Consider the following 19,571-nt stretch of genomic DNA (forward strand, 5'->3'; position numbering starts at 1 on the left):
CAGTTTTCCCATCACCTGATTATGCTTTTCCCCCAGAGAAGACAAATCTTCATGTGTATTGAGTGCACAAATTTCTGTTTATTTATGATCTACATAGATACGTGAACCCAGATCAAGGCTCAGTTGGACCAGCTGCTGTCTGTATGTAAACAGAGACAGCTCCTTACCTGAAGGGGTAATATGAATAATACAGAAATGAAAGCTATGTGAGAAGTTCTAGTTCCTTTGCATTTTGGAGTAAATAAGTAGGATTTTGGTAGTTTGTTTGGATGATGTGCTTGGAGGTACAAAATGTGCTGCTAAATAGGATTAGACATGTACCTTAGTTTGAAATTAGGAGTTATACAGTTTTGGGGACTTGTTTGTTTGTGTTCTAGTGATGATACAAATTGAGATAAAGTTCCTTTGTATCTTTTGCTTTATGTAGTTGGATTTTGGGGCAAGAGTCAAAGGGAAGAGAGAGGAGGGGAGAGTTCGCTGTTCTCCTAGTTTGATGAGTTATGATGAGTCATTGACTGGTTGGAGATAGAGTTCGTAAAGCTGTTTTTTAACTTACAGAGAGAGGAAGGGAGAGTTCGCTGTTGTCCTAGTTTTGATGAGTTATGATGAGTCATTGACTGGTTGGAGATAGAGTTCGTAAAGCTGTTTTTTAACTTACATTGAAAGTAAGTTTTGAAAATACTGTTTTATAGAGACTGTTCGTGACTATGAGCTCCAGTATCATCACAGGTTGGAGCAAGAGCGAGCTCAGTGGAATCAGTATCGAGAAAACGTGGAACGGGAAATAGCAGAGTTAAGAAGGCGACTGTCTGAAGGTCAAGAGGAGGAAAACCTAGAAAATGAAATGAAAAAGGTACATTGAAATCTAGTTCTGTTTTTGTTTCAAGATACGCTTGTGGTGTTATGCATGAGTTAATTTCTATGGCCTGCTATAATTCCTCAGAAATACGCATAGCCTCATTCTGCCAACTTTCAGCTCTTTGTTCGTGAAAGTCATCATGACCTAATCCTCCATTTGAATCCATAAAGGTATTGTACCTGATTATGTGGATTCAGTGAGAGGATTGCACCTGAGAAGAGGGTAAGGTTTGGCCTTCAGCTTGTAAAAGTAGGAAACCTTGTAAAGTCTCTTGTTGTAATGTCAAATGACCTCAAATAGACACACCCCCCCCTACATTTTTCTGGATTGACTGCAGATTTATAAAATTTCTGTTACACTTCTGCAGCTTTATTCCTTTTCTCAGATCTTATAAACTTCTTTTGAGGTTTTTAATAGGCACTGTCTCTAAAATGTCTTATGTCTTTCTTTAAGGTAAGCCATGTTTGTGCAACACAGTACCACTGGCTTCCTAGGAAATACAGAACCTTGCTGTCACAAAACAACAGGCTCTAGATGCTGAAAGATAATTACCCTGGAGTTTGGAAAGATTTTGTTGTTGTTTCAGGCAGGATGGAAAATGAAGCTGTCGTAATAGATCAATGTTTTGGAATCTTTGTTTATCATATTATAAAAACTTGCATTTAAGTGAATTTGTCTTCTCAACAGGCTTACAGTAGTCTTCAAGGTATTCTATGACAATTTTAATGTATAAATGATCCTATTTTCAATAAAGGATTAGACTAACATCTGATAATCTGCCACATCACTGCATTTCCTTGTTTCTACTTGCTGCCAGCAGGAGAAATGCAGTGTTGAATATCACAAGCATTCCACATAATAAGTGTTTTACCTATTTTTACTATGTTGTAACAAACAGTCAGTATTAGTGTTGCAAAATGGAATTCTTTTTCTGAGACTTTTAAAGAGATTCTTGAATATTGCTAGCTGTAGTTGCATAATTGCTGTTTGGTATTCAGTGAGACTGCTCTTCGTGTAGTCCTGATTTATAAAGGTAGGAGTCAGAGTAAAGCCTGCTTGCCAATGTTCTACCTACAGAATTACTGCCACTGGAATTTTAAGACATAAACTGTTTTTAAGGAAGGTTTGAGCCCTATTAAGAGAAAAAAGAGCAGTTGAAGCTGGAAGGGAGGTTCAAAATTGGATCAGTGTGGTAAGTCTTGTAGAAACAACCCAGAAGATGCAGAGTTCATAGTGTATAAGTCCCAGCAGTGCATTACCAACAAACTGCCAATAAGAATTTTCAGAAAACAATCTCTCTCGACTGAGAGAGTCTTTCCAATAACTGAAGTATCAGCACTTTTTTTTTTATCTGAATGTACTGATCATGCAACAGTTGGAGTTGCAAGTTGCTCAGATGACAATGCAGCTCACCTAAGCTTGGTGGCTTTACTATGTGCTGGTTAGCATTTAGAAGTTTAGTGTAGCAGATGAATAGCATTTTCAACTATACTTCTGTAAAAGGGAAGTAAATATCCCTTGTGATCCTAAGGGAAGAGGTGTTTGGTTTATTAATCTCTGATTAATATGAGCTTGGAAAGCTTTATAGGCCTGTAAAGCAGAGGAACGTGTGCTTTATGTAATAGGAGGAGGAAGGGGAAATCTGTTCTTCAGAGTGCAGCTTGAAATAATTGCTTAAACTGCTTTGCATGGGTTTTCTGACTCTTCTTTGTCATTAGATCTGTGAGTTTTTTGCTCAAGGAGGCTAAGAATTAGACCAAAATTAGGAAAAGGACATTCAATTTTACCTAAAAACAAATGAGCAAATCCCAAGCCCATAAAACGCTGTGTTTGGCTAGCAAAATAATGAATATTCATGCCTCAGCAGTCAGTGTGAAAGGAGGAATTTTCTTGATCACTTGGGATGTGATATTTGAAGACTTGTGATCAATTCCTCGTACAAAATGGCATTTCCAACCAACAATGTTGTATTTATCCTCCATCCTTATATGCTCTATTGTAAGGATGGATTTATTTTATTTTAAGGCACAAACTTGGAAAGAGTTTTTCAAAGATATCTTCATCTTCTAGCCAATTCTAAGGAATCTCCAAACATCTCAAAGGACTAAAAAAAGAAAAGTACTACTTTGCTCTCTGGATCGTAAGTAGATGCTATACAAGCATATAATATATCACCTTTCTTAGAACTAGCAGAAAACCATTGTCTAGTATTCTCAGAGAGAGGTGAGGTGAGAAGAATGGACAGAGCAGAGACAAGATTGCAAGCCCTATGTTTCAGTCCAGGATGCTAACCTTCTTGGCTCCCATGACTGGGTAATATCTCAGCTCAGTTGTGTTCAACTTGGCTATAAAATCCATTTTAGACTGCAAAGAAAATCCATAAAATTTAATACTATGTCCACATAATTGGTAATGATTATACTTGTTGTCTGCGTACTTTTTCTCCTGAAAGAGATGAAGGGTAGATAACAAATATTGCTCCAAATTCTGTAAATATCTCTTTGAATTTAAAGTTTGTTTATTTGGTTGAGTGTACAGTTTTGGTATGTGTGCTATCAGGCTTCCAGTGTGCATGTTATTTATCCTGGTTTGGGAGCACTTGGAGCAGGTGGGTAGTGTTTTGATGAGCATGCTATTTTAAGGTGTATTTACTAGATTGTGACTACTTTGCCAGAGGTATCCAAGTCTTGCCTGCAAACCTGGTGTTAGGCGTTCTTGAGCATCCTCTTGTCAGAAAGAGCATGTCTGGTGGAACACATGCACTTGTCTGGAAGCAGTTATTTTGCTTTTCCATGTAAATATATTTCAAGTTGCAAATTGCCAAATCTCTGTAGAAAACTTGTATGTTCTGTGATTTTTATCATAAAGCAACGATTTCTAAGAAATCTGTCCTGAAAACTTTGTGTGTATTCTATAAACTTCCCTTCCCCACTCAAAAAAGGTAAATACCTTGCTGTAACGATAAGCGTGCTTACCTAGTGATTCATCTTTCAGAAAATGTACTGGTATTTATAAAACTCTCTCTGTCTTCCTGTTGCATTGTAATACCAGATAGGTTTTGGGGTTTTATCACATATGCTAAAAGCAGTCTAGCCATAGCAACGTGTACTTCCATACAAGTCCTCTGCTTGGTAATGACTGGGCTCCCTCTGGACAAGGATTTGATGAGGATGAGTCGTGCCCACTGGCAAAATTTCACTAGTCCCTTTTTATTCAGACCTCATTTTCCATTCAGGAAAGGATCTGATTTGCTGTTGGAGCTGTGAAGAGTATAAAGATGACTTTTAGCACAGTTGTGTCAAACTCTGAGTAGCAGAAGTCTGCAGAACAGGTATTTTGCATAGAGAGAGAGCAAGAAAGGACAAACCTCCTGTTATGAAGTGTGCTTATTAGTCAGAAGAGGGGAAATTGGAAGGGGAGAATAACCGATTTCTGTGACAGAGCTGGCCATAAAATCTGGTACAGTAAGCTGCTTTCATTGGTAATGATAAAGAACAGTGGAGTAGATTTAGAGGAAATTTAAATGCATTAATTCTACTTTAAAGAGAAATTCTCATTTTTAAGGAACAAATTCAGCTACAGTATTGCCTGAGATTTCTCCAGCCAGATTTTTATTCTTCTGGAAATGTTGGTTGGAGTAACAGTAAAGAAAAATTCAGGATTGCTGTAGCTAGCTGTCAGGGTAGCAATGCAATGTTTTGCATGGTGACTTGAACTCATTTTTAGCATGTTCTCTCTGTGGTGTCATCTTCACGCTGTGGTCTGCAGATCCCTTGCAGCGTGGTCTTCAGCCGCTGTGCTGGGGGGAGGCAAGTTGTGCTGGGGCAGGAGTGGTTTGGGTGCTTTGGTTTTGATTGGGTGATGAATAATACAAGCTGATAATGTGTAAAACCATGGTCTTTGACGGTCAACTTAGTTTGTCAGAAAGTTAGAAGGAAATAAATGTTTTGAGGATCACACCTCTGGAAGAGTCTGAATAACGCCTTTTAACACAGGAAATGTGATGCTGTGGCACCTCTTGCCACATGTGACAGTATCTGTATGTAGCATTTTTTGACAGGGTAGGTATTCTCATTTTATTAAAAGTTTGGGAACTTTAACCTCAATTTGGGAGTCTTAGTAATTTATACTTTACCTTCAAAAGCAGACCCAGTGACCAACACTCATTTTGTTAGCAGGTATAGGCTATTCTGAGTGTTTAGCTCAGTGTCACGCTGTCCCTTAATATGGATCCTTACCCCTCAACATCCCCCTTGCCTTTTTTTTTTGGTTTTGTTTTAAAAGGAAACATTTGCAATATGTTGCAACCATAGTGTCAAACTTAAGCTCTGTTTACCAAGCAGTAAAAGCTAGAGTAATTTTTCTGTCATGTGGAATTTGATACAGTTGGTTGCTGTTCAGCCGTCTGATTTTGCTTTCAGACAACTTTCTGACTGTTTCTCAGAACTGGTTGGTCCTCACATGGATGCATTTGTTGCTCTCTGTTCGGTGTTGAACCATGTGAAATCAGACTGGTGATGAAATATTTCCACAGTTATCATTAATAAATAGGAAAAGGCTTATTCAGCAGTCCTAAAAATGTTATTAGTCCATATGAGACGGCTATAGGTAACATTAAATGAATAGATGTGATACAATAAATGAAATATAAAGCAATGTTTGAAGTTGAACTCCTGCTCCCATCAGTTCGAAAAATGTGATTGATGAGTTGTTGGCTGCAAGTGACAGGATATGTATGTACGTGTGACACTGTCACATGTCACTGGTATTGAATTCACTGTGTCATGTGATGTCCCTCACTTTCCTCACAGATTTTATTTGTACTCTTTGGACAGGCAAACTAGCAGTGACAAAATGTAGCAGAAGTGAATGGAACATGAAGAAATTTAATTTTGTTTTGTCTATAGAGTTTTCTTTCAAGCTTTTTAGAGCCTAAGGGACCTGGTAGCATTTGTATAATTGACAGATATTGCAATTTTATTTTATTCTGCATATTAACTTTAAGTTTAGAAAATGTCAGTGGTTGAAAATATTGTCCATTTTTCTTCCTGAAAGCCTTGCTGAGAATACACTTGTCAACAAGCTTACGAGAAACTGAACGTCAAATGAGTAGCCTCGGAGACCTGCATTCTAGTCTGGATTTAAAACAAGACATGAATGTTATCTTTTAGTGGCTGTCTTTGCTGATCAGATTAGGAAAAGTGACATCTTTTGAAACGTCGGCTGTGGGACACAGTTCTCAACCCTGCTGAGTTTCTCCAGTAGAACATAGAGAACAATTGAGCATTCTGAGCCTTCATACATAAAACCAACTCAAATTAGGTTGCTTAAATTCTTTGTGACTTGAAGAATTTTACTGTGGCAAATATTTGAGTGGTCTGCTTGCTGTTGTGGAGTCTATGGGAGCTGTTTCACTTGGAAAGTTTTTAGTGCATCCATGAAAACCAGAGCATTTAAGAAATGGGAATGTCAGGGCCACCCTTTGACATGTGCAATTCTGAATTTGAACGCTGAACACTGTTTCGCATTTTGATTCTCGCTATTTTTACCTGGCTCTTTTTTTTCCCCTCATATCATTTGTCTCATTCTGTTGTCCTACTCTTACCTTTTCAGAACTACTTTTTGAAAAAATCATGGGATTTTTGATAAATTGTTTGTATATAATTTTGAAATATTTAGTACAGTAACACCAAAAATTGATGCTACATCAGTAGTAATTTAAAGTTGAAAAACAATCTTCCAAAACAGAACAAAGCTACACTGTGCATTACTGTGCAGATCCTTTTTCTCTTAACTTCATGATAAGAAAATGAATGACCGATAACTCACCATGCAATTCTTGTGTTACATTTTTTTTGTATGTGCTGTGTGGCAGCAAGTTGCAGGACAGTTAGGCCTTTAATAACAGTAAAGTGTACGTATTTTGAAATGCCCGATCCGTAAATTTTCTCCCAAGTATCAAGAGTGACAGATTTACTAACATTCTCTTTAAAAACAGATATTCATGGTCTAATCCATACAGGGATTTAAAATCTAGCTGCCTTCTGTGAATGGAGTAATATGGGCCTGTTGTCATAGAGATGACTGCTGAACTAAATAAATAGCAGGAAGATGAGTATTGAAAGTGGAAGTTCAGTCAGCTATTTTTGTTGGCATAGAGATTTTCTCCAAATGTCTCCGATAATGGAAACTGGTGTGATGAAAACTATGATAACGTGTTATTCATAACTTACTGCATTAAATTCAGGCCCAGGAAGATGCTGAGAAGCTGCGTTCCGTTGTGATGCCTATGGAGAAAGAGATTGCAACGCTTAAGGAGAAACTGACAGGAGCTGAAGAAAAAATAAAAGAGTTAGAAGCATCAAAGGTGAGGTGGAGTTGTAACTGAATCCTAATTTATGTCTTGCAGAATGCTAGTTTGATTCAGATAAGTAAAGTAAAATTTTGTAAGAGAGAAGAGGGTGTATTGTGAAACTCTTCATGCGCAATACATCTTTTCTCCTGTAGCTCAAATAACGTATTTGGCCTGTGTATGTTTTCCCATCTTTCTGTTTTGAAGGTTGCGTTAGGTGTGTGTGTGTGTGATCTGTGCTTACCTTAAATTGCATGGCTTCAGATCTACTAGTAATAAAAAAGAAAAAGCTCTAGAAAAATGGCTGTGTTGCATCCCTCCAACAGCCTGGCCTTTAGATTAGTGTCATGCTTACAGCCACAGAAAGATTTGCATTTGGCAGAATTCTTTTAATGTACTTCCATCCAGCATCTGCTATATTTAATTTTCTAATCCTGGGCATAAAACTGAGGCAATATCACCAGAATTTTTACATCTTAAAATTTAAGCAAAACTTAAATTGGTGGAAAGGAATACTGATCATTTCTGCCAAGAAATCAATTTAAGTGATTTATCTAGCATTTCTGTATTCTTCAGATATGTCAGAACCCCTATTGAACTTTCTCATCAGCTGTGAAGGGTAAATAATATCTACATCACTGTAAGGTAGTTGCATTTAATGTACTGTTTTATACAGAAATGAAGATGTCTTCTGTAACAAATATTTTATCTTAAAAGTCCAATAAGCTGAAAAATGCAAAGTAACTTACCATGTGGATGTTTTTAAGACAGAAATAAACGCCTGCCTTGTCTTCTGGGTCACTTGCATTCTCATTTGAATAGATGCTCATCACTTGCTGGAATTCTTTCTCTTTTTTTTTTTCTTTTTTTTTTTTTTCCCCTCTTTTATGCCAACTTGGAGGTCTGTCTGAGATTTGGGACAACAGTGTAATTCATTTAACAGTCTACAAAATTTCGCTAGATTGAGAATCCAGGCTTGTGTGTTCTCCTTCTTTATGGATTCTTTGTGCTTTGTAGGTCAAATTTCTGAGATTGAAATGTTCCTAGGAATAATCTGCAGGTAGTTCTGCTTTTTCTCTTGATGCAAATAATAGTTCCTTTTCATTGCTAGGATGAATTTAGGAAAGATGAGGAAATGGGAACCTTCTCTTCTTGCTTGCTCTCAAAATGGTTTGTTTTTTGTTTGTTTTTCCTTTTTTGTCTTTCCTTCTTTTCTTAACAGTAGTCTAGAACTTGTCTGCTGAATTTGGTAATAAAAATCATAGGTCATTCTTGTGTGTCATTCTCTTTCCTTACAGGCAAGGCCTGAGTAAAACTGATGATGTTTCAGAACCAGCAATTGTGTTGGTGTCTCTGTCAGTCCTCTAAAATCTGAGCATGTCGTTCTATGGGATGAGTAAAACACAAGCATACATCTCATGGGGAGGGGGGGGAGAGAATAACCACTTTATCCGTGTTTCTAGGGGGCTTATTTTTAAATAAGTTTCACTTTAGATGATGATTCTTACTGAAGAAAATAACTTAGGCCCTTAATTCTTGCCTGTGGTCAATTCCACTTCATTATTCCTTCTGTCTGAAGGTACTGATAGTCCTATTTCAAGTCACCTTTTTAGCTTAGTGGGAAAGAATTGTTATTTTATATCTAGCAAGGAGATATTTAAGCAGAAATGTAGGAAGTTGTTAAAGTACTTTATGGCGTTATAAAAATGCAAGGTATTATTTACGTGATTCATATTACTAGACAGGTATGAAGACTGGCATGCAGAATGAGCAGTATATTTGGCTTTTCTGTTGGTCGTGATGAAATCTCTCAGATCTGCTTGAGTCATGTCACTTTGTGTTTTAGTGTTGAGTGTTTAGCTGGATTAGTGAAACTGTATTTCATTTCTTGCCCTCCCCATGGGCTGTTCTCTGGGAGTCGGGTTCTCCATTCCAAAGGCTAAAAGGCTAGCAGATAGAAGACTTGGTATCCTAGGGCAGGAGAAGCTGTCCCCACCATCAATGGCAAGTTAAAGCCAAAGGACTATCTTGACCTCTGAGTTGGTGTCTGTGGCTCCCATACTGTGTTGAGGAAGATGAACAGCAGGTCTGTGGAGCCAGTGAGGAATTGCCTGAAGGCTTTTGTTTCCTTTAAAATAAAAACTCCTGTGATTTCTGACTCAGCAAACCATAAAACTGGGTAGTGCCACAAAGAAATCTTTCAAGCCGTTCTTTGCTCCAACATGGAATCCATTTCTACAGCCATCATGTTTGACAGACATTTGTGTAACCTTATCTTAAAAGATTCTCCATGGAGCTCCTGCAATCTCTGCAGGACGTTCCTTCCAGTTCTTTGTTAGCTTTGCTATTTAAAAAACAAAAAGAAGAAAAAAGTCCTAATATAATTCTTCAGTCTTTCTTGATGTAATTGCTTTTCATTGACAGATTTTTCCTTTCTTTTTGCAGCAGTCTTTCATGGGTTTGAATGTGTGTGTGTATGTGTTTGTTTTTCTTCTCTGTCCCCAAGTTTTCTCTCTTCTTAGGCTTACTGTCCTTGGTTTAGTTCAAGCTTGCCTCATAGTCGTGTTTTCTGACTACTATTATTACCCTATTTTGAACCGTCTCCACATCCTACTTAGTTGTGGGCTTACCAATGCTGATTAAAGGATTGCTTCATTGTTTGCTCTTCTTAGATATTTGCCTCTACCATCTCTGTGCTCAGTGCCACTGCTCTTGTGATCTGACTGTTATACTGTGATATAGTGATATGTTTGACTTAGCAGAATTTTAATGCGTAATTTATTCAGAAATAAATACAAGTACTACTTGCACACCAGTAGTTGAATATTTGTGATTTCTAGAAATAAACTTGTCCTTCAACACCTGTACGTTACCTGAGCAAGCAACACTGTAATTTCTAGCAAAAAGGAAATTCCTGAGAGTGTTCCCCCGCTGAGATGGCAGATTTCCCTCTTTTCATTCAGGTTAAAGAACTGAACCATTATCTGGAAGCCGAGAAGTCATGTAGGACAGACTTAGAGATGTATGTGGCTGTTCTCAACACGCAAAAGTCAGTCCTGCAAGAAGATGCAGAGAAGTTGCGAAAAGAACTGCATGAAGGTACCTATCTAATAATAATCCTTTTGACTTTTTTGCACTAAGGATGCAAAACCCAACATAGTTCTTAATTCTTTTCTGATTTCTTATTTGAATTGGATTTAAAGAAATTGTGGGAGGAGGCAGCAGTACTTTTAAATGTGAAAGCCCTTAAAATGTTTACAGAAGAGTTGAATGTGGAGTTCTTTTATGATGGAGAAAAACAACAGAGGCATTCGTTCTGTCAAGGGATGCTAATGAATTTCTGCTAAGTTCTTATATTATTGCAAGCTTCCTTCTTACTGAAGTGATTTTACTGGTGTCTATAATTTGTGTACAATTATGAGCACTATTTCCATAACATATTGATATGCCTCCCTGAGGTATGTCAATTCTGAATGCCTGGTGGTGGAATGGATGTGTACATGTACATGCATGCCAGCGCAGAGTCACTGTGGAGAAATGAAAAACGGAACCTTCTGTTGAAATAAATAGGAATGTAGAAGACAGTCTTTTCAAAGCAGCACTAAGAAAAAAATAAACTATTAGAATTCATGAATGAAGTTAAGACATTATTCTTCTAATTGGGAAATCTTAAACTGTCAGTAATAAATCCCTAATCACAAGCCAAGTTTGAGAATTAAGAAGATTTCTTATTTCATCCTAAATAGTTGTTGACCAAAGCCTGACTCATCTTGATTAGGACAATAATTACTTTTATTCATGAAAATACTTACCTTTGGAAAAGAGGTTAAAAAAAATTCTGGTTCAGAATGACTCTTTCTGTTTTTGAATAGTCTGCCATCTCTTAGAGCAAGAGCGACAACAGCACAACCAGTTGAAACACACATGGCAAAAAGCCAATGACCAGTTCTTGGAGTCTCAACGTTTGCTGATGAGGGACATGCAACGTATGGAAATTGTTCTGACCTCTGAGCAGCTCCGACAAGTTGAAGAACTGAAAAAAAAGGATCAGGTTACTTGCTACCTTCCTCTTTTTTTAAATACTTTAGATTTAATGTGGTATAACAGGTATGGAAATCGTATGTTGAGGGCAAGTTATTTAAGTGTGTTAATATTTCAAAAAATTATAGCTGACAGTTTTAATAGAAATTGTCTATTTGAATGACAGATGACAGTTATAATAGAAGCTCTCCATTTGTGTGAATATTTTAATATTAATGTATATAGTAACTTTGAAAGTAATGTTGCCAATGTTGTTAAATGAAAAGGTAATAATATCCAGAAGTTAATCTTGGAGGAAGAAACAGTGATCTGTGATGTGAAACATCTGGGTCAAGGATGTTAGGATAGCAAGTTTCGCTTCTTTCTAGGTTTTTCCAATACAGTACCTATCTCAGGCGTAAATTAAGAGCTTCATTTTAAATTAACTTGTGGAAGTGATTGTGTACATGCTTTATGACTTGGTGTTCTCTGATGTCTTTCTTTGGATTCTTTTTCCATATGTTATATTCCGTTGTTTAGAGTGATCAAGACACTTCTTGTTTTCATGTTTTGTTTTAATACTCATGCTTGTATGATGGCTGTTAATGGTGCCATTAGTGATGCGAATATGTTATCAAGTTCTATACAATAGCCAATGTAACAACTTTTTTTGTTACTTATTTGATAATCCCTATAATATTTTTATCTGGGTAATACGTTCTTTTAATAAAATTATTCTAGAATGTGAATTGGCCACTAAACTTGAAAAGTACGTTCTCACTTAAGTCAGTTTGGGTGCCTTGTGAAATGAACACTAGATTTTTAACCAAAAGAATCCTTACGTGACAAATACTGGATTTTCAACCAAAATAATCTTTTCCAGTGCCTTCTTTGTAGCTTAGTTTGTTGTGACATTAGCTTTCATGATAACTGCAGCAAAATTGAATCCCGCTTATATGTGTTCTCTGTCGACCACTGATTCTAGGAGGAAGATGATCAGCAAAGGCTTAGCAAGAGAAAGGAGCAGAAGCAAAAAGATTCAGATGATGAAACAAAAGCTTCCTGTTCTCTAGCCCATGAGGAAACCCTCACCCAGCTCTCTAATGAAGAGGTAAAACAATTGGATAGTTCAAAGCAACTTTGAGCGCTCATGCCTTCCTCAGGTGTTGGTTACAAACACAAACTTAGTGCCTTTTATTCTCTGTAGCTTATAATTCTTATTCAACAGTGAAAAATTGTTGGAGTTGCACTTGAATATGTAATTTCTAATAAAGATTGGAAGACAATATTTACAATCCTGAGAGGTGCTGTTAAAAACTGTAATTCTGCCTTTTGCATTCTGGATGTTAACTCCTGTGAAATTCTCTTGGGATTTATAACCATGTTCTAACGCACCTAAATGTTCAGAATTAAACCAATTAGATCTGAACATTCAACAAGTGTATTGTAGCTACTTTGCTAACCTACTTGTTGAATTCTGTGCTAAACTTATACTGGTTAGACAAGTCTGAGATCACCCATTGTGAAGTTAGCCAGTTGATTAGCATGTGCAAAATAATATGATGTGTGTGTCTGGATGTATTAAAGCTACATCCAACTGTGAGAGCTGAAGTTTTTGGACACATTTGTTCGGCAGCCAAAAATAAACTTTTTTTTAGCCAAGCCAGTAGCTGGGGCTCAGCACCAAGTTTTTGCTGAAGCTGCTTGAGCTGTATTAGTAAACCCATTATAACAGCCAGAAAAAGTGATGCTGCTGGATATCATTAGTTAGCAAGCCATTTGGGTGTTGTAGATAGTCATACACTCGGACAAGCTGAAATTGTATTTGAAATTTGCGTAAGCTTTTCACTTGTGAGGAAACAAGTCCAATGAGCACACAGGTTGGAGCTTGGAAACAGGATCAAAATGGGCAGTTACTTATCCTTTTCCACTGCATTTTGCTTGTTTATCTGATCATCTGATGGGTTCCATTTTGGTTTGGTAAGTCAAAATAGGGACAAATTAATTAAAACAAACCAAGTTTTGTGCTATAGAAAGTTTTGTAAGCTTCAAGAGACTTGAGAATTTGCAGTGTGAGCCAGTATTGCCCATTTTATTTATCCTTTTTGAAGGGGAAAAATATATACTTCCATAGTCTGCCCTTCATTCTTATCAATGATTTATAACAGCTCAGAATGCAGAAAGATGTTCAGAATCATAATGTCCAAATGTAGCTGAGATCTAGTTCTACCCTTTATCCTACAGTAAAGGATACAACTTTCTATTTCAAATACTGTGTTGTATGCTAACACTTCTGTATCCAAATATGCAAGTGAGATATATTGGTGGTGAACAAAAGTTTCATCTTCTGATGTTTTCTTTAATCTCAGTTCCTAGGATACTCTTTAGTTCCTTAATTCACAAAATTTATTTAAATCTAGCAGTTACACATAATGGAAAATTTTACATTTTGAGAAAGGGCATAGTTTCCAGAGTGGTTTTGTTTTTGTTTATGGATTTGGTTTTGTTATTATTTATGACCTTTTTTTAACTGTACAGAATGTGTTTTACAGCACATGGTAATAAATTGTATTATGATCATGTCTTACAACTTGTCATAATTGGACTTCTGAGCTCCTCTCTGTTGAGCAGTTTGCAATACAGAGAAATGATTTGTTGACTGTATCGCCAAACAGTTGTTGTCTGAAGATGCAATTTTATATAAGTCTGTATTCTCTTGACTTTTTGTTATGAACTCATATATGTACATGTAAATATAAGTATTGTGCCTAAAAATGGTTAAAACAAGGCGTTTAGAACCGTCATGAAAACCGTAGTACATAATACATAGTTGTAAGTTATAAACACCTATACGGAAGTACCAACCGCCTGCCAGTCTCTGCTGGACCTGTTTTGGAATTATTGTTTTTCTCAAGAGGCTTGTTTTCAGTGGTATTTTCTTTACATGTCTAATGGCAAAGCAGAAGTGCATAATATATCGGAAAGTATTTTGAAAGCAGTCATATGCTTTTTAAATAAAGCATTACTGTTCTCTTTTCAGTGCTAGAAGTAAACAAAAATAGATCAATAGACTTAATGTGCCTTATATACGTCACAGGACGGTTAGTGTGGCTTTTGGTATTGGCATTCCCCAGGATACGTTTCTGTTTAAGCCCAGCCTTTTCCCTTCTCATTTTATTTTATGCACAAATAATCTTTTAAAGAAAATATTTCTTTCTCTTACAACATTTTGTCAGACACTCAAAGCAGGAGAAAGAAATAGAAGAATATTCACTTGTCAGTGTAGAGTAGATTTTAAGTATATCATTCTCCATTTCTTTTTATGTTAATGTAAATTTTTTTATTTTATGAAAGACTTCTGAATTTACTTGTGGAAGTGGAGTATTTGCCTTCTGTTGTGTAGATTATAGTTCCAGAAGTGATACTGCAAGTATATCTCTTTAGTGGAACAAGCACCTTGTTTCAAATATTGGAAGATGTAAGGTGACTGTATCCCTGCTTTTCTGGCAGGAAGAGAGATTCTTACAAAAGCACTCTGTTAACAGAAAACTCTTTGTTGGTTGGTTGTTTTGGTTTTTAATTCTAGCGGGTACATTTCAGTTCTCTCTCCTTTTCTCTGCCATCTTAAGCTTAATGATCAGATGTTCTTGCCAAAACCAATTTAAATTTGCCTTTACCATAGTGTCAAGCATTCCTCTTATACTCCATTCTAGAAGCGCGGCACGTAATTTTTTCTTCCTTGTTTTTCAATTCCAGGTGCTTGTAAATAGCACCCATGGCTCAGTCCATTCCTTGGATGCAGACTTGCTTCTTTCTTCTGGCGAATCTTTCAATAAATCAGATAATGATATGTTTAAAGATGGACTACGGCGAGCACAGTCAACAGACAGTCTGGGGACATCTGGATCTTTACAGTCCAAAGCTTTAGGATACAACAACAAAGCAAAATCTGCTGGGAACCTGGATGAGTCGGATTTTGGACCACTTGTTGGAGCAGACTCAGCATCTGAGAACTTTGATACAGCTTCCCTTGGGTCTCTGCAAATGCCAAGTGGGTTCATGTTAACCAAAGATCAGGAAAAAGCGATCAAAGCAATGACACCAGAGCAAGAAGAGACTGCTTCACTTCTTTCCAGTGTTACACAAGGGGTAGAAAGTGCTTATGTGTCTCCTAGTGGTTACCGCTTGGTTAGCGAGACGGAGTGGAACCTACTGCAGAAGGAGGTGAGTACCCACTGCATGCGTCAGCTGTGACCACTGCCTGCGTGGTGGGCTGCCTGCGTGTTGTGGGCCATCTGCTAGGTGAAAGCTCTTCCTGATTTGCTTTACATGGAGTCAGGTGCAGGAGGAATTAGGTAGCATCATAGCTGGTTATTCACTTTTCTCTCTTGGAATGCTTCTGTAGGTAAAGCACATCTGATGTAAACCATATTGGCTGACTGTTTGTGGGAAAGTCGGCTTTACTAAATAGAGGATATTTGTGCGCTATGGGGAGCGTCTGGCAGAGGTAGCTGTTGATCTTGCAAATATGTGAGTGAAAAAAGATAGGAGAACTCAAAGAAGAGGAGGAAATGGGGAAACTAAGGAAAAGACATTATAGTGCAACTGGGGGCAACTAGGAAAGTGCAAAGATTAACAAAAGGAGCAGAGCTAACAGTGCTGTTTTGTAGGCCAAGGAGTTTTCCTGAGGATTGTACATGGAGTGCAATTTAGAAATGAGCAGCCAAAATATGCATAACACACACAGCTACCACAAAGGAAGCTTCAGAAAACTGTTGGGGACTTGCATCATCAGAAAGCAATTTCTGAGAGCGACAAGCAGCGGATTAGACTTGACACTGTGCCAGTTGCAGTATGGATGACCAAGGAAATTGTTGCTTCTGGGTGTTCTGCCTGTCAGTTTTTCAGCAGCTTTATATGATGCCAGTTAAAAGCTTGCATTTCATTTCTTGCTGAAAAGAAGAGTATTCTGGGGCTCCTGTGGTTACTCTTTCAGAGGACGAGAGACCACAGAGCAACACTTTGGCGGGAAGAAAAGGCGGGGACAAGGAGATAATAATCGATAATGGGTGAAAAGGAAGACAAGATGGGGGTAAAAAAAAGGAATGTTAGGAATGCAGTGAAAGAGAAGAGGCCAGGCAAAGGACAGATGAAGTGAAGAACTAGTGATACTTTATTTCATCAACTTGTTGGAATTCAGCTTATTGGCAAATCATTACTTAGGAGGTATCTCCAAACGTATTGTAAAGTTGCTTTTTTTTTTTTTTGATGTTGCTACTAATTTGTAATATCTGGAGAAATTACAACATTGTGATCTGAGAGCTGAGTTAAATCTTCTACTCTTGAGTATTTCCTTGCCCTGTTGACATTTCAATGACATTTTACTCCAACCCTTTCTTAGAATTCAGAAAAGGAATGCCCTGCTTCCCCTGTGTTTCTGGAGGCAGGAATACAGGCAGGGTGTGTGAATGCCACTCTGTGTGGGTGGCACATGGAGCAGCAAATACAAATAAGTTTTTGGCTCAAACCTGAGTTGCAGCTGGAGCTTTGATAAAACTTCCATTTGTCCCCTTGGCCAAACCATTACAATTTCAAAATGGCAGCTGGTTTACTCTTTGTTTCCCTGCTGCACATTGCAACACCTTTTGAGATTTTTCCTCTCCTGTTTCGTTTTTGTTTTGTTTTGTTTTGTTTTTTAATCTGCCTGTCTTCTGCTTTATTTTTTCCCAATTGTTCTTTTAGCTGATTATTCAGTCTCTGATACTGAGCAATACTGGAGGAGGGTATTAAAAAGTAAATAAAACTTGATGACTGTTAGAGAACAAAATTAGTGTGTGCCATTGAAAAATATTCAAAGCTCAGTTACAGGAAGAAAAAGATTTAGGGAAGTTCTGACTTGATGATCTGACTTGCTTTTTAATCACTTTGTGATGATTTAAAAAAAAAAAACCAAACAGAACCACACACACAGATAAAAAAAAACCCCAAACCTACAAACAAAAAAAAAACCCAAACCCAACAACAACTACATACACACAAAAAAGACCCCCAACCAAACACCATAATATTGTGTTTATAATTTGGTTTGTGATGCAAAATGATTGCATGAAAAAATGCTGTAGCTTGTTGAAAGCTTTTCTCTGAAATATCTGTTTCTGTACAGGTAATTAAGTAATATATTTCAAAAGGACACACTGAATGACTTGATGAACTCTTGCATGTCATGGCGTATTGCTTTTGTGCTAATAGCAGGACTCATGTCAGGAGATCTGGTATCCTGCAGCTGATTTACATTATCGTTTACTTTTAGAGCAACTTAATCTTGCCATTACATGATTCTGCCACTATCTTTTACCTGTAATATTTTGTGATCACACAACACACCGAAGAGCGTGTAGTACTCCTGCATTCCTTGAAGAATTTTATGGCCTTTATGGCAGGTGATAACTCTGTGTTCTCCAGGTGCAGAATGCAGGGAACAAGCTGGGTAGACGCTGTGATATGTGCTCGAATTATGAGAAGCAGTTGCAAGGTATCCAGATTCAGGAGGCTGAGACAAGAGACCAGGTGGGATTTCTCTTCTAGCTTTAGCAAGATTTTTGCAGCTATTTGAACTACTAAAGATGCAACAATGAACCATCTGGTGGTTTATTCACTGGTTTTAATTGAACAATGTCAACATACCTAAAATCCAGATAACTTCTGACATTTTATTGCTATAACACGAGTTGTTATTGGTATGTGGTCATGAGCACCACATGTATATGTTTCTTAAGGATTCACCTTGCAGAATGACTTTATCCGGTGCTATAAGACCACACAGTAAAGGCAGTGTTCTATAAAAGGTGTTGTTCACATGCTGAAGTCAGTATCTTTCATAATTTATATTCTAAAATGCTTGTTGTGCATTAAATTCTATTATCTTTGATACTGCAAGAATTGTTACTAGCAAAGGAAAAATTAGAGGACCTCATCCTAGCAGCATAAAATGACTGTGAAGTATTGGAGAATGTTTGTTTCCTGCCATATACCAAAGAACAATTTTCAGATGGGTACGGAAGGCATGAGTCACATTCTGCTTTGAAATAAGTGATTGAGGTCATTACATGGCGATGGTCCAGTGCAGTTTTATGTCCCATGTTTCCTTATAGGTGTAATCTGTGATGCAGGGTGTTTCAGAAGAACAAGGGAACTTCTGGGTTGCATAGGGTTTTGAGGGATTTTGTTTTGTGGTTTGGGAGTGCGATGGGGTAGGTTATATTTGTGTTCAGGAAATAAACGCTCCCCAAAAGAATGGAAAATGAAATTATTTTGTTGTAACAACACAGGTGAAAAAGCTGCAGGTAATGTTGAGGCAGGCTAATGACCAGCTGGAAAAGACAATGAAAGATAAACAGGAATTGGAGGATTACATGAAACAAAGTGCTGAAGACTCCTCTAATCAGGTACAAGCATTTTGTAATCAAGATGGTAGGAATCATGAAATGTTATTCAATAGTATGTAGCAAGAACTCATCTTCCGTTAGATACGGATGGACTACCTGCTGTAGAGGCAACAAAACCGAGAATTTGTAGGGTTAGTTATGCTCCGCCTGAGTCTGCCACAGTTTCTAGAGAAGTCTGACATGTCTCCAATATCATGTTATCCAGTTTTGGCCCGGAAGTTTCATCTTTAATCTTGAAATCTGTTACAGAGACGACAATTGGAATTTGAGTAGTGTTTGAGTCTTGAAGTGACCTGTATATGAAATCACCCAAACATGCAAAAGTAGCCCTGTGTTCTTGGTCACTGTTCTTGTCGGTGGAAGAGTCGTACTATTCATACTACTTGCCCTCATCAATACTTGACAGCCAGTTAATGGACTTGTGGTGAAGACGTACAGTAGTCGAGCAGGCAGTAACAGTAGTTTGGTCTAAAATATGCACTAGACTTCTTTAAAATAATAGCCTGCTGAAAAGATTTTTCAGTCTGAGATGTTCCATAACTCTCCTGGAACAATGGAGCCAAATAGGATGTACGATAGTCATAGCTTTAAGGGAGGAAAAAAAAAAGTCATCATCTTTGACCTCTTAAAGATTACAATATTAGGTAAATGCTGTGTACAAGACAGTGAATTTATTTCACTTGAGTTGGAAGACTTTCTCTTTTCCATCCCACCCAGTATTTTTTTTCTTACTAAGGAAACAGTAGTCATTAGGCAAAGTCTGTCTTAGATGACAGGAATATGTTTATACGTTCGTTTCTGTTGGCTGTACCAGGGTGCTCTTAATTAAGTAATGCTTAATCTTAGTGTTAAGCATGTGTTGTTGTAGAATAACTGAATTGTAAAGTTTTTGAAG

At 37.4% G+C, this 19,571-nt stretch overlaps 1 protein-coding gene across 1 annotated transcript in view; it reads left to right on the forward strand.

The window, feature by feature from the left end:
* The window catches only part of RABEP1 (rabaptin, RAB GTPase binding effector protein 1), a 31,137-nt gene that overhangs the window by 3,382 nt on the left and 8,184 nt on the right, over positions 1–19,571 (forward strand). Inside the window, exons 3-10 of the mRNA XM_009707085.1 lie at positions 693–853; positions 7,107–7,226; positions 10,175–10,310; positions 11,084–11,262; positions 12,217–12,342; positions 14,988–15,455; positions 17,694–17,798; positions 18,560–18,676. Coding sequence (XP_009705387.1) covers positions 693–853; positions 7,107–7,226; positions 10,175–10,310; positions 11,084–11,262; positions 12,217–12,342; positions 14,988–15,455; positions 17,694–17,798; positions 18,560–18,676 — 1,412 coding nt within the window. The remainder of the gene's footprint in view (positions 1–692; positions 854–7,106; positions 7,227–10,174; positions 10,311–11,083; positions 11,263–12,216; positions 12,343–14,987; positions 15,456–17,693; positions 17,799–18,559; positions 18,677–19,571) is intronic.

The sequence above is a fragment of the Cariama cristata genome, unplaced genomic scaffold (assembly GCF_000690535.1).
Source record: "Cariama cristata isolate BGI_N322 unplaced genomic scaffold, ASM69053v1 scaffold17779, whole genome shotgun sequence".
Lineage (NCBI taxonomy): Eukaryota > Metazoa > Chordata > Aves > Cariamiformes > Cariamidae > Cariama > Cariama cristata.